This window comes from Physella acuta, unplaced genomic scaffold (assembly GCF_028476545.2).
Source record: "Physella acuta isolate Inbredline_101_S28 unplaced genomic scaffold, ASM2847654v3 ptg001037l, whole genome shotgun sequence".
NCBI classification, from domain to species: Eukaryota; Metazoa; Mollusca; class Gastropoda; family Physidae; genus Physella; species Physella acuta.
In genome coordinates this window covers 129,805-145,526 of record NW_026732554.1, presented here as the reverse complement: position 1 = coordinate 145,526, position 15,722 = coordinate 129,805, and the positions used below count along the sequence as shown (strand labels likewise).

Sequence of the window (15,722 nt, the reverse complement as noted above, 5' to 3'; positions counted from 1 at the left end):
TCGTGGCAATAGGTTTGCAGTTGTGTCGTGAAAATAGTAAATGTCTTGTGCGAATAGGAGTCTGTGTTCACATTTTGTGTTATTTTACTTTACTTTCGATATCGCATAGCGATAGTAAAATTACTGAGTCAAAAAGCATGGATGGTAACAAATTGTTTTGGAAACTCGGAGCTTTCTCCAAATTTGATTTTAAAAGGTTTGGTAAGGATGCAGAACGATTACAGGTGAGTAGAATTTGACCAGATCACCTTATGTGAATTATTTATTTTAACTTGCAGAGCTTGTAGTTGTAGATAGTCCGAGTGGTGGTTAATTGCGAGACGCGAAATACGAAATTGCGAGGCGGTAAATTGCGAGAAGAAAATACTGACATAGATTCAATCTGCGAAATCAGGTAAATAGCGAGACATTTTTTGTTTCATACTTTTGGACACTTTTGGTAGTTTGTTTTTTTACCAAATGTGCGAGAAGAAAAGTTGTAAACTTGTAGGGTGTGGGGAAATTGCGAGACGCGAAAAGCGAAATGGCGAGGCGGGAAAATGCGAGAAGGTAATGCGAGACATACCTGCGGAATTAAGGGTAAATAGCGAGACACTTTTTGCGAAAAAAGTTTTTTCCTTTTTTTTTTCCATCTTTATTTATTTAAATTATTTTTTTTTGTTTTAAAATAAACAAGCATTTAGCCATACCCTTTAACACGGGTGTTGTATGTTGTTATTTTTTATCTAGATACTAAGAAGATAGATAGATCTATATCTAGATCTATCTATTTAACCCTTTCCCCGGCGACTGGGTGTAATCAACCCGAAGTCGCTTTATTATTTTGCTCATATCTTGAGTCTCGTTTTATACATTTTTCTGGGCCTCATTCCCATCTATAAGGTGGTTGGGATAAACACATTGGAGGTTGTAAATTTTAAAAATATGCGTAAAAAAAATTTTTATGAGGGTTTGAAATTTTTTTATACGGTCCCTGGCAACTGGGTGCTACACACCCGTACACAATTTTGAATGGAAAAAATATTTATAACTTATAAACTGGCTTCTAACAATTTGTTTTTTACTCATTGTGGGTTAAGTCATTGTGTTACATTTTCAAAGTTTAACTATAAATTAACAATCTGAAGGTATTTGAGTAACAAAAATATCAAACCGGATTGAAGTAATCAACTTTAGTAACAAAATAATAGAACATTAACACGTTTTAAAAATTTCCACCCCAGAGAGCACAGTTGTTAGATAAAATTAAAATAACTGGACATTTCCTTTTGCTGGCAGGGAACTTTTGTTTTCTTTGACAAAATATGGGCACCCTTTTAGTGGTGTTACATGAGTCACAGGTCCAAAACATTTGAATTCCATACTTATCGGAATTGCTTGGTATGTATTGGATAAATCTACTCCCACCTCTAAAATCAACCACTTGCTAATTAGTAATGATCTCTCCAGAAACATAACACCTTTCTAAATTTGAATGGAATATCTACCATAATGGAAGCAAATATACCATGAGCCTGATGGACTGTTAGTGTTATTGTTGTGAAGTGAATATGACCCAGAAGGTTTCTGAATTTCTTCATAGAAAATTCTGCCTTCAAAAACTTCCATAAGCAAAACTGAATCGACATACAACTAAATTATTATTCTGCAGAGTGCTAGTGTCTCCTCTTGCTTTCTCTCCATCCCTGCTAATGCAGTCAAATATTGTTTGTATTATTTTTTGTATTCATGCACAGAAGAAATATTTAGGGTCAGGCTGTTTATAAATTTCCTGGGATTAGCACTTCAGGCAGTGGTCTAGTGTATTGTTACTTTGTCTTTCCTGAAAATATTTCTTTTTCTTCACTTTGCACCAGCCGTTTCATTTCATTATGAGTGCCAACTGTTGACACATTATTGATAGTTGAAATGCAGTATATTGGGTAGACCTCGTCATCAGAGCTGCTTGATACTGATGGCTACCATTCTTCATCTTCTACCTCTGATACTAATAGTTCAGACTCAAAACTTGTTGGTCATTTTCACCTGCTATACTAAAACTGGCAAATATATTCCTTTATCATTAGCACTTGAGTTTAGACAAAAACGTTCAAGACTTGTTTCTGTTGTGTTCTCAATAACGTTTGTGATTATTTATAAACCTTACTCTCAGGGTCACAACCTATAGAACACCCACCCCACTCCCAGTTTGATCAATTGATTGCCCAGTATTAACTTCCAAGCAGCATTACAAAGTTGTTTTGCCTTTTTGTCCTCATTCGTACTCCTAATGAGGTTAATGTCAAGTTACTCTGAAAGGCTTGAATGTCTCTATCTACATTCCAGAGCTCCCAAAAAGAGTACAAATCACTATATATGTCCTCCCACAGGCAATCTTACCCCTGCATTTCATTAACCTATTGTAACTCTAAACTACAGTTCTGTCTGTAACTGCAAGTCAGAGCTCCAGCAAAGAGTATAAATCACTACATGTGTCCACCCACAGGTTAACTCTTGCTTGAGAATCCCATCAACCTGTAGTATCATATTGCAGCTCTCCCATTGACAACAACATGTCTTGTGTTCCCCATGGCCTCTGTGCCCTGAATACCTCAACTGTGTCAGTATTGTTACCCACCCCACAATGAATAAAGAAAAGAATTTACTATAAGAAAGTCATTGGGTGTGATCCACCCAGTTGCCGGGGACAGGGTACCAAATATGTTGCCGGGGAAAGGGTTAAAAATCCTAACATCGTTGCTGTGCTACTGTCATCGCCCGCTCTTATTAGCGAGAGGAAAAATTCCGTCTCAGTCGGCATTAATTTAAAAATCTAGCCCGCTCATGTTTATACAAACGTGAGCTGTGTCATTGTGAATTGGTATAATCTTGTCAGCAGGACAGATATTTTGCAACATCTATTTATGGATTTTTGTACTTGCAAAAAGTGTAAAAGTATAAACAATTCTAAAAAGTGCAATTAATTTTTTTATTAAGTAATTTTAATTACAAACAAAATTTACAAACAAAATCTTCTGAAACAGTCCTCAAACACACCTCGTGACACCATCTTTCACACATAGTACACCCAACCCAGTTCATTAGACTCCCATTTATACATTTTTCTTTTGCTACTTCTTCCAATCCACATTCACAACATTTCACATTCTCATCACAGTTGACCTCCTCGTTCATCCCACAAACAACACTGGCACCCATGTTCTCATCATCCGCACGCTCGACATCTGTTTTCCGTTTTTTATAATTTGTATTTTTTATCATTTCTGTAATTTTGGCAATGTCTTGCTCATTGTTGTCACCAGCAGTTGAGTTTTTTTAAAACATCGATATTTTCCCAAAATCTTGTCTAATTTCGGTCAAAATAGAGTATTTTAATCAATTCCTATTACAATGTATTAAAACAGTTTTCTAAAACGCGAAAAAACGTCTAAAATTCTTTTTCTAACATTGCTTTTTTATAGTGTGACTTCACATCTAACCCCCCCCCCCTCCTCCCCCTCATCACACATCGTCATAAAATTACAGACCCCCCCCCCCCCTACGAGTGTGACGTCATTTATGGAAGACCCCAAATAACACCACCACCAAAACCAAAAAATTCAGATAAGTTCAACTTGGTTTTAAAAATATTTGAAGTAGGCCCATAGCTTACGATATAGCACGAGCAACTGATAATATCGGTGACGTCACTTTATTTTGTTGTATCCAAATGATGTAGGCATTTCCTTGTGCTTAGATTTATATAGTAAAAAAAGCTAGAAAAAAATGTAGGCGGCGGCTATAATACAAAATTTCTATGCAACAATAGCAAATATGTTTGCGGCGGCAGCGGATCCGGGCACGGCGATCTTCAAAGACGGTAAATCAGGCGGCCTCGGCGTTCCACACAAAAGAAAGAAGTTGATCTATCGTCGGCGGTATTTCCGTCGGTTTCGAACTAGGTGGTATTCTAAGTCGACACAAAAGATGGGGGGAGTTGACAAATCATCAGTATGTCTAGCAACGGAAAAATCGGAAGTTTTAACAATGTAAACGAAACGTCTTTGAAGTCTGGACCAAATACCAATGAAAATCGGGTGCGGTAAATTTTTCGCAGAAATCCTCGCATTTCAACACCACCCAGCGTAAGTATCGGGTTGTGGTAAAATGCGAGACAAAAAAGTCACGTGGCCGACCGTTTTCGCGCCCTTCTCGCATTTTCCCGCCTCGCCATTTCGCCTTTCGCGTCTCGCAATTTCCCCACACCCAGATCTAATCTAGATCTAGGGTATAGTCGTTGAGTAATACTGACTGTATAGTGTATAGTATACAAGTTGTTTGGTTTGCAATACAATATGAATACAAGTTGTATAAAATGTATTGTGAACCAAACAACTAGAATAGAGCTATAGCACAGTGATGTTCAAAGGCAATATAAATCGTGCGGCTTCCGTGTTCTTTTGTGTTCAGCTTGCATTTACCACCAAACCTTTTTAAGTTTCACTTAACTAAATAAATTCCTAATGTTTTATTTTAAACATAATTTAAAATTTCCACCGACAGAGAGCTTGAATAGTTGAAAGATTTTTTGCTGTATTTTTAAAACATTTATGATTAACCTTATGTTTGTGTGTTTTTATTTTACTTTTATACAAATTAGATATAATAGTGGTTTCAATTAAAACTTTATGATTTTATGCTTTTGTTGTATTTGACTTTAAACATATTTTTTTTTCTGTGTTATTAAAACATTGCTGTTTATCCTCAATTTGTGTGTTGATGTCATGATTTTAACAGAATTATACCTCCCCCCCCTCCCCAACGTCTCTCATGGTCACAAAAAGTGGGACCCAACACAAAAAATGTCATACCTCACCATACCAGTACCACCCATCTCAAAACTATAAATCGCAACAAAACAAAATTACTAAGATTGGTCTTTTCGCTGAAGTCGGTCAAAGTTGAGAATGCCTATTTTAAAATTTATTGTAATAGAGACATTTTTTTTACTAATGTGAAGCAACATCTTAAATTAAGTTTCTTACATTATTTTTAAAGAGTGTTATCACAATTTCTAACCCTGCACTTTGGAGTGTAACATTATTTATGAACGACCCTAATAAAAAAAATAGCACCTTTGGGAAGCGAGCGATGTAGTGAACAGAGTTCGTGAACCCTAGGACTAGTAGGCATTGCAACTTATCTATCTATATATATAAAAAGCAATGTATGTCCTTCTGTTTGTTTGTTTGTATTTTATGCATTACTACACCTTTCATCCGATCGGCATGAAACTTTGGGAAGCTGTTGAGGATACCCCTACAAAGTTTTCTGCGGGATATATACAGTATTTAAAAGTCAATTGCAGTTTGACACGGTTCATCCGAGTGCCTTTAAACTTTGGGGAGTTCAAGAGAATATTCCTGAGAAGGTTACAGTTTAGTTTAAACAGTGCCAAAGACTATGCATAAGATTGGGTTTAATAGGAATTCACATTATCAGACGCATTTGCAGGCACACCGGTAAGCTGCGATTTGGCTCCCACGACATCCTATGAGCACTATTGTGCCTACATTAGTTTTAAAGAGCACCCTACAATAATGACAAGCGGCACACAACATTTGATGGTTAAACCAAGCAGGGGCCGTATGCGGCGCCCCTGCAGTAGTGTAATCAGTTGCTCATGAGAGCGCCCCGACACTTAGGTGGTTAGTGATTACCGTTGATATTACGGTGAGTAATGTACGCTCAAGGCTTTCATATAGCACGCCCCATGGTGGTTTACATTTAAATAACTGTTTAGAAAACAAGAATATAGGATTGGTAAAGCATTGATGAAACCCTTCAGATATATTTCGTCAGGCTTTATTTGCCTTTATGCATTACTACACCTTTATTCAATCACCATGAAACGTTTGGAAATTGTTGAGAATACTCCTGGGGAGGTTTCTGCGAAAAAAAATTGAATTTCGCACGGGCGGCGCCTTGGCAGGGTGCGATTCGGCGCCCCGGGCTATCCCGTGAACGCTATGGCGCCTACGAGTGTTTTTAACAGTGCTATAGACTATGGATAAAATGGGGCGTTATATTCATTCACTAAATTGAATCAGGCGCTTTCGCCGGCCCCTGGCAGGGTGCGATTGGCCCGGGGCTATCCTCAGACTTTCTTCTAACCCCTGCGGCAACGCGCGGGGACGGGCACGCTAGTACTTAATATTTAGACCTTGTGCAAACATTACCGAAATTAATAAATCTTTATATCAGTTAGGGCCTAACACACCATGTTGTTGAAATAGTAAATTGAAGGAAGTTTTGAGAGGTCGACTAAATTTTTGTCGACGTCCACATGGGAGGGGTGGGGTACGACGAAAGTGGACGCGTGTGGTTGGCGGGAGAGGTCAATGATCCGAAACTTTTGTGGATTTTATTTAGATGAAGCTTATTTATTTTTGTGTTAAAATCTAGGTAAAGGGGCAGTAGTAAGGGTGGCCTTTGATTGCCAACATCGGTAAAATCTCTGCGAGGGGCGAAATTTGTGAGCTTCATATCCTCATTGTAAATTGAAGATAGCCAACAAGCTTTCAGTAGATCTAGGGCATTCAGTGGTTTAGTCCAGCGAATATTCTGGGGGACTACATCATATCGAATAACTAGATCTATTAACTTGTATAAATTAAATATTAACTGAACCATCATTTTATTTTTCTCATCATTTTATTTTATTAGTGGTTAGTAGGCCCTATATCAAGTAGATCTGACTATACTATCTAGATATTTAATTATATATCTAAATAGAAAATATTAATATTCCGGATTGTCGTTAGGCCTAAACAAATTAATAAAATATTGTGTCCAGCGAGTTCGCGTTTTATGTAATCTGGTTGTTTAGGCCAAGTACTAGGTTAGTTAAGTTTAAGATCTAGAATCTAGTACATTGTATAATTCTATACTAGAATCTAGATCTATATCTAGTTTTTTTAGCCTAATTGATGGATTCGGGAAGTGTTTAACCATTTAATTAATTTTTAAATTCGGGTATTTCTACCTAGATCTAGATTCTAAGTATTCTAAGTACCTAGACTTAGTCCGATCACTAAGGCCTATGGGTTTGTCGGTTTGTTTCGCCACATCGAGGTTCGTAGTATTACCATTAGCTCGCAACTCACGGTTCACATTTTACCTGATGTGTTTTTCGGCGGTACATTTTTAGTTCGCACTGTACCCAACACTTTAAATGAATCCGGCGTACAAGGAGTCGATGTTCAATCAACAATACTGAAAACCAGACGTTGTTTAATGATCCCTATTTTATTTTCCATAATATATTCTAAAAACAAAAATGACTAGAAAACTAGATCTAGATTTTATTAGAGATAAAATAGATAAATCTAGGTCTAGGCTAAATCTCAGAAATTTTTCTTGCCTTGAGGCCTGAGATTAATCAAGATACTATTCAATTCAATTCAAGTATTCACTATTCACAAGTATTCAGAGACCAGAGATAAGCCCCAGACTATCAGGACCAAGAGGCATAGACAAGTAACTAACTAGTATTACTAATAGTACTATGATTGAACTTTAGTTAAATAAATGGTAAGTTATCATGTTATGAACTTATGTGCATTCATTTATTTTTTTTCATGTTTATCTAGATCAAAATAAAATATTAGTCTATCTAAAATAGTTCTAGATCTAGTAGTAGCCTAGCTCAATGAGATGCACACATTACTATTAAAATTTCATATTTTTTTCAGTGCAATGGCAATGGATGAATTGTTTAAAAACCTACCAGTAGAATTTGTTGTCAAAAATCGACCTCCCGGTGATACGGTTTACCTATTTTCATGGGATAACGAAATAAACAAAGGTTGTTTTCTCATTATTAATAATATTATTATTACTAAGAAATGTTATCATTAGTATAAATAAATATTGCATTAAAGAATGTAAATCACTAGGAACTTCTAAAAATGTGTTAAAAATATTTTTTAGATGACTGGAGAGCAGACGGTTACCGGTGGAGACAAGGAGGTTCAAGCGCGAAAGACAACTTAGCTAGAAAGTATTTCAAAATATACACGGGGCCAGGTAGATGGAGCAGTGAATTCACACGCACTGCTATCTTTCACCCTGACCACCCTAGGACTGTCCTGATACAATACTCAGGTGACGAGACCAAGGCAGTAGACTTTGCCCATGGGAATTCAACAAAATCATCCTCACATTATGTCAGAACTCGGCCTGGCCTCCTTAGAAAAATTAAAGAGTGTGCAGGTAACGGAACGGCACAACAGTTGTTCCAAGAGCTGACCAGTGAGAGTCAGTGCAGCCCAACATCGGCTCCACGTAATAAGGAGCAGGTGCGCAACGCACTGAAAGTAAATAGACGCAAGTTGAAAAATTCAAATGATGCTTTGTACAATCTGCATGAATTTGCATATGAGACTAAGTTTGTACGCTACATCACAACCTTCCCAGATTTGACAGCAGTGATGTGGATGGATGAAAGTGTTCAAGTTTTTCAGGAGACTCTGAGAAACTCACATACTGTCCAACAGCTGTCTTACAACACATTTAATCTCGGAGATTTTTTCATCTCAGTTCTTCAGTTTTGTGAGCTTGAATTTGTGAACCCACCAGTTGTGCCCCTTGCCTTTATGGTACACAAAAAAAAGACAACCAAGGCTCATGAAATTTTTTGGCATCACATGAAATTAGCTTGCCCTGAGCTAATAGACTGCAAGCAAGTTGTAATTGTTACAGACCAAGATAGCTGTATATCTGAGGCCATCAGCTCAAGTGTCCCTCACCTGCCACAGTTCCTGTGTTGGAGTCATGTTATACAGGACTGCAAGCACTGGCTGTGTTTAAATGGACTGAATTCCTCAGATGAGATTACACATTACATAGACACTCTTCAATCGCTCTTGGAATCTACCAGTGAAGCTGCATATAAGGATGCCTTATTAACTCTTATGCCTAAATGGAACTCGCCTTTTTTGGACTATTTTGTAAAAAATATCCACAATGTTATCCATAAGTTAGGGTCCTGGGTGTTAAAAGAACATGGGTTAATAGAAATCAGTGGGAACCAGTGTGAAGCTCTTCATTCTCTTCTTAAAGTTCTTGAAGATTGGAAGGAGCCTCCCATTGATTCCATAGCACTGAGCTTGTACAGGCTTGCAGAGTTCAACAACACAGAAATCCTCAGAGGACGAAAGCTATTAGGGGAGTATCAGCTGCGACCAGACCTCCAAAGAGTGTATAATGGTGATGATTCGTCTCTAGCACCAGAGACTAATGTCCAGCAGGGCAGTGGGGCAGACAGGAAAAAATCTGCTGGACCTTCTGTGTCCCTCTCTAGTGTCAGTCCAACAAAAGTAGGGCAACAGGTAATTGAGAGACAACATGCTAGGGATTCTGTATAAGCAGTGTTGCTTGTGAAAGGATCTCAATGTGGGCTAGGATATTCATTTCTTAGCTCTGTGACCACTGCATTCTGACATCCAGAAAATAATTGAAACTGTAGATACATGAACTTTGTTTAATTTTTTTTTAATTTAAAATGTTTTTTTTTTTTTTTTATTGTTTTTACTAAGATGCAATTCAAACTCATTGGTTCAATTTTTTAAATACATATTTTAAGCTACCTAATGCTATAAATGTTGTATAAGTCAGTGGTTTAATTCCCCTTGTAACTTAAAATTTGTAATACTATTGTACTGACATAGAAATGAAGATTCTTATTTTGTTTTTGCCACTAGTTTTACCAAATAATACTCCTGAGATATTAAACATTCATGATAGCAGACAAATTACAATTCATTATATAACACTTACTATGCACTGTTTTATTGCTGATTATTTGGTCTCTTGTTATTGATTCTGTTGATTTGACTTGCATTTAATTAGTTGCTAAAGAAAAAATAAACTTTCCAGGTGATTAAACAGAGACCTGCAGCTCAAGATTCTAGGGTTGAGTCCAAGCCAGCAGCTACAAGTTCCAAGACCAGTGATATCCCAGCTGGTCAAAATAAAAACAAAAAGAAGAAGAAAAAAACAGACGCCCAGCTTGCTGCCGTCAAAGATGAAGAGGTGACACACTCATTACTGATGTTCTAAACACTAGTCTATACTCTTGTTACAGCTATGTTAATAGGCCTTAGTCTATACACTCATTACAATTGTTGTCTACACTAGTCTATTCATCCCTTACTGCTGTGTTACAGGGACTAGTCAATACATCCATTACAACTGTATAGACAGTAGTCTATATAACCATTACAATTTACACCCATTACAACTGTTAAAGACACTAATCTATACATTCACTGCTACTGTGTTTTTGACACTAGTCTATAAACCTAAAAGTATTACAGCTTTTTATCTAGTCTGGTCCTTTGTCTTTATGAAGATGCCGTAACGTTCACTTTGTTAAGAACCAATGCTATAAGAAAAAAGATTTTATTTTAAAAAAAAAGATGAACTGGTAGATCTATATAAAAGATGTATAAATCAAAATGGTGTTATTTAACTTATTATAAGCCTGGGTTTGATTTTGAAACTTGATTGCTAACAAAAATGTATTGTGCTATGATGTTTTACAGATCAGCTTATATTTGTTTTATTCTGAATTTTTTATCTTAGATAAGACACTTAAGAAATAAGTATCACATCCACACAAATGGCACAGATGTACCAGATCCACTAAGGGATTTTGATGAGCTGAAGACTGTGTATGGTGTCAGTGAAGTTATTCTACACAACATAGAGAAGTTGGGCTACAAGGAACCAACTGGTATCCAGCGACAAGCCATTCCAGTTCTGTTACAGGTCTGGGGGATTTTGGCTTTGCTAATATTTACAAGTGTTTTCTTTAGTTATCTAAATTTAGATCGAAGAATATTTCAAATACAGTGGTGTACAGTTGGTTGGACAACTAGTTGATCTGACTATTGCTGTCAGACAGAATCCAAAATAATAGAAACAAATCCTTTTACATAAGTCTTATATATTTTGCATATTTGGATGGCATACCTTTTAACAACCATCAGTTAACATGAGAGAGTACCACTTGGTTAAATAGAGCGTAATTTAAAGCCTTATAAATAATGGGCTGCTTCGATATATTTTCATTGTAAGTTTGGAAATTATACTAGCGACGCCTACTGAGAGATTTTACGATAATATGCTTGAAAGAATCTCTTAATGTTCTTGTAGGGTCGTGATTTGATGGCTTGTGCACCCACTGGCTGTGGAAAGACAGCAGCTTTCATTATCCCAATACTACATCACCTGAAGGAGCCCCAGGGTGGGGGATTTCGTGCTCTGGCTCTAGCCCCCACCAGGGAGCTGGCCAAACAGGTGTGTATGCTACATGTTATTTTCTGCCTGTAATATAAGTATGCCTCCTTCAAGTTTTTATCATTTTGTTTTTGTTTGTCAGATTTTGAGGGAGTTTAGGAAACTGTCCAAAGGCTCAGGACTTAGGAGCTGCTACATTGAGAAAGAAATATCAGCTATAAAGAAATCTCAGCAAAGTTTTGGTGAGCTGCATATTGGATTTTTAGTTGAATTGATAGATTAATCCATGTAATATATTTAAGTTTACAGGTCAGGATTATACTTTGCTAACTGTTGAGCTTACTCTGTTATGGCTTAATCATAATCTTTTTTTTTATTTGTTCCACCAGACATTTTGGTGACAACTCCTAACAGGCTTGTGTACATGTTACAGCAAGATCCCCCACTGATATCTGTCAGCAAGTAGGCAAATGTTTTCTAGATTCTAACTCTTGCTTGGTTTGTTCATATGTTAGCAAGTAGGCAAATGTTTTCTAGATTCTAACTCTTGCTTGGTTTGTTCATACGTAAGCAAGTAGGCAAATGTTTTCTAGATTCTAACTCTTGCTTGGTTTGTTCATACGTAAGCAAGTAGGCAAATGTTTTCTAGATTCTAACGCTTGGTTTGTTCATATGTTAGCAAGTAGGCAAATGTTTTCTAGATTCTAACTCTTGCTTGGTTTGTTAATGTTAGCAAGTAGGCAAATGTTTTCTAGATTCTAACGCTTGGTTTGTTCATATGTTAGCAAGTAGGCAAATGTTTTCTAGATTCTAACTCTTGCTTGGTTTGTTAATGTTAGCAAGTAGGCAAATATTTTCTAGATTATAACTCTTGCTTGGTTTGTTCATATGTTAGCAAGTAGGCAAATGTTTTCTAGATTCCAACACTTGCTTGGTTTGTTCATATGTTAGCAAGTAGGCAAATGTTTTCTATATTATAACTCTTGCTTGGTTTGTTCATATGTTAGCAAGTAGGCAAATGTTTTCTAGATTCTAACTCTTGCTTGGTTTGTTCACGTGTTAGCAAGTAGGCAAATGTTTTCTAGATTCTAACTCTTGCTTGGTTTGTTCATATGTTAGCAAGTAGGCAAATGTTTTCTAGATTCTAACTCTTGCTTGGTTTGTTCATATGTTAGCAAGTAGGCAGATGTTTTGTAGATTATAACTTGTGTGTTTATATTTTTGTTTTGTCATGTTAAAGCGTCATGCACAGAAATCTTAGAACCAAATTGACTGACAATTTTCTTTTTCCCCCAAGTGTTGAGTGGCTGATTGTTGATGAATCAGACAAACTCTTTGAGACAGGAAAGAATGGCTTTAGAGACCAGGTACAGTTGTTTTAATAAGTTGCAACAACAGGCTCAACAGTTCTTTACAATACCTCCTCACCCTCGTCAACTTCTACAACAGTTCTACAACTTGTCAACTTAAACAGAAAATAATCTTTCTAAATCTACCATAGTTTCCTATTTTATTTTGTCCAAACATTTCTAAAAATCTTACAGCCGTTTATATTTGACATTGTTTATATCCAGTAATGTAATTATTTCCATCAAATATTGAAATAATAATTGTTTATATCCAGTATTGTAAATGTAATTATTTCCATCAAATATTGAAATAATGATTGTTTATATCCAGTATTGTAATTATTTCCATCAAATATTGAAATAATATTAATAATTGTGTATATCAAGTATTGTAATTATTTCTATCCAATCTTGAAATAATAATTGTTTATATTCAATATACCTCAAAGTTTTCCAGCTAAAACTGTTTCAAAAGTCATGTCTTGTTTACTTTGACCCATTCATTATCACAAATTCCTATGCTTGATATTATTAGAAAGACCTATGACCAAATAATTTGATATTCCATTTCAATGAGCCCTATTGTATCAACAGCTAGGTGCCATTTACAAAGCCTGCAGTTCTAGTAAACTCCACCGTGCCATGTTCAGTGCCACATTTGCCCAAGATGTAGAGGAGTGGTGTAAGCTGAGCTTAGATAATGTCATACAAGTTCACATTGGGGCCAAGTAAGTGTCTGTCGTAAACAAATATTTATCTAGCTAAATAACTTTAACTTGGCTATTCGAAGTTATGTCAAAAGCCTTGTTGATAGTATGAAATAGAACATAACATTGCTGTATTGTAAATATCAAAGCTGATAGTTGTATCCTCTGGACAGGAACACAGCAGTAAACACAGTGGAACAGCAACTCCTGTTTACAGGTGATGAAGAGGGCAAACTGATAGCATTTAGGAATTTAATAGCAGAGGTCTGTATACACTTATGTCCTTAACCAAATGGCTCTTTATGCTCTAACTCTTGAACATTACTTGCATTTATTTAGAATTTCCTATTTCATGACAAAATTTGTACACTCTGTGCTTGCTAACCAAAAGTTGTGAGTTTAGAGACCATTGAGTGTTTCTGGACTAAACTGCCCATCATGGCCAAACCAGGTACAGATTAAACCCTGGTCAAGAAGACAGTTTGTAATGTCTGTTTTATCTCCACTCCTCAGGGAATATCCCCTCCAGTGCTTGTGTTGTTAGCTTTTCTCTCCACTCCTCAGGGAATATCCCCTCCAGTGCTTGTGTTTGTCCAGTCTAAAGAGAGAGCCAAGCACCTGTACACTGAACTCATGTATGACAACATCAACATTGATGTCATCCACGCGGACAGGCCGCAGGACCAGAGGGACGCTGTCATCAAAAACTTCCGCATTGGTCAGACCTGGGTGTTGATCTGTACAGAGCTCATGGGCAGGGGTATTGACTTTAAGGGAGTCAATTTAGTCATCAACTATGACTTCCCCACCAGTGCTGTCAACTATATCCATAGAGTTGGTAAGATTTGGGACACTAGTTTTAGAAGCATTTAGTTCAATGAATACCTGGAATGTTTTCAGCATAATGCAAAAGGGTTTTTAAAAATTGTTTTATTGGTTTTATGGTATTTGTAACCATTGTTTATTATTTTACCATAACTGTGAGTCAGTATTAAGAAGATGATCTTGAGCTGCATACTTTTGTATTGTTTAGGTCGTACTGGACGTGCTGGCAGACCAGGCAAGGCCATCACATTTTTCACAGAGGCTGACAAAACCAACTTGAGAAGGTGATTTTAAGGCTTATTATCTGGACAAAAATGGTTCAGCCTACACACATTTCATGACTTCCTTTTAAAGATGGTTTTTTTGTTATACTTTACAAAGAAATAAATATCCATAGTTTATGAATTAGCTTTATCTAGTGAAATGTGGCTTTAAGTTATTATAAAAAGACAAATGATTTATTTATAAACTTGTAAAATAATGAAAAAAATTTGCTTACCGTACAACACAACATAATGGCCTAAATAAATGTTTCTCTCCAGCATAGCAAACATGATCAAGCAGGCTGGATGTCCAGTTCCTGAGTACATGATAGCCATTAAAAAACCTAGCAGGTAGCATATGCACAATTCTAACATTACTAATTAAAAGAGCATTGACATTACCTCTGTTAGAGACAAAAATGTGTTTTTATTCATAACTCCCAAAAGTTGTTTTTTTTTTTTTAAATTTTTATTTGCTTATTGTATTACAAAGTCAAGTTACCCTTATGAATCTGATGGTGAATAGGAAAGCAGAATTAGAGTTCACCTTTTTCTGGGACTTCTTCATTGGAATGAATAGTGTGGTCAGTTTTATACCCAGTCATATTAACGTTCCCTAACTTAAAACAAGTTCCTTTCTTCATAACTGGCTGGACTTAAAGACATCCTACAGACTTGAGTCTGTACTATTGGGTACATGCCACATCATCCTATTAATCTATACAATATCTATACATTTCTAATCCTTTTGACAGATATATTGTGTAATTCTCTATTAAGGTTGTTGAATAATGTTGTTATTGTTTAACCATGGACAGAAAAGAAAGGCGAAAGTTAGCCACCCATGTGCCAGAGCGTAAACAAATCCTTACTATGGACCCCAGGGAGTACGAGAGGTTACAGCGTAAAAGGTATGCTATCTTTGGTTATTACTATCTTTGTGTCATTGGTATCAGATAGGTTTTACCTTTTACCAAGGTTGTGTTGAACTGATGTGTTTAGACCTTAGAGCATGTGTTTGTGATGGTGCAGCTTTCTTGTTTTGTTTTGTCCTCAGTAATTAGATGAAAAGACTATAAGCAATTGTTTATCAATGACTGAAAGAAAGAGTTTATTATTATTTCAGAAAATTTAGCCACAAAAAGAAGTCGAAACCAGCCAAAAAGCCAAAGACTGAAAGCTGAACTCTGTTACACTGATGTTATTTGGATGCGTATAGTTTTAAAATTGATATAGCAATTTCCAATGTTGAATAAAATTTTAATCTGCAAATGGATTAAGTTAAATTCAATTTT

At 36.3% G+C, this 15,722-nt stretch overlaps 1 protein-coding gene across 1 annotated transcript; it reads left to right on the top strand.

The window, feature by feature from the left end:
- Window position 1: 1 nt before the first annotated feature.
- Window positions 2-15,722, top strand: LOC131954880 (putative ATP-dependent RNA helicase DDX52). The gene is made up of 17 exons (XM_059318699.1): window positions 2-224; window positions 7,562-7,572; window positions 7,734-7,846; window positions 7,972-9,371; window positions 9,919-10,074; window positions 10,627-10,812; window positions 11,200-11,343; window positions 11,426-11,525; window positions 11,673-11,745; window positions 12,581-12,650; window positions 13,227-13,360; window positions 13,513-13,603; window positions 13,904-14,177; window positions 14,373-14,448; window positions 14,707-14,778; window positions 15,246-15,338; window positions 15,554-15,722. Exons 1-17 carry the CDS (start codon window positions 138-140, stop codon window positions 15,609-15,611), a joined length of 3,138 nt encoding a protein of 1,045 aa, XP_059174682.1. The 5' UTR covers window positions 2-137; the 3' UTR covers window positions 15,612-15,722.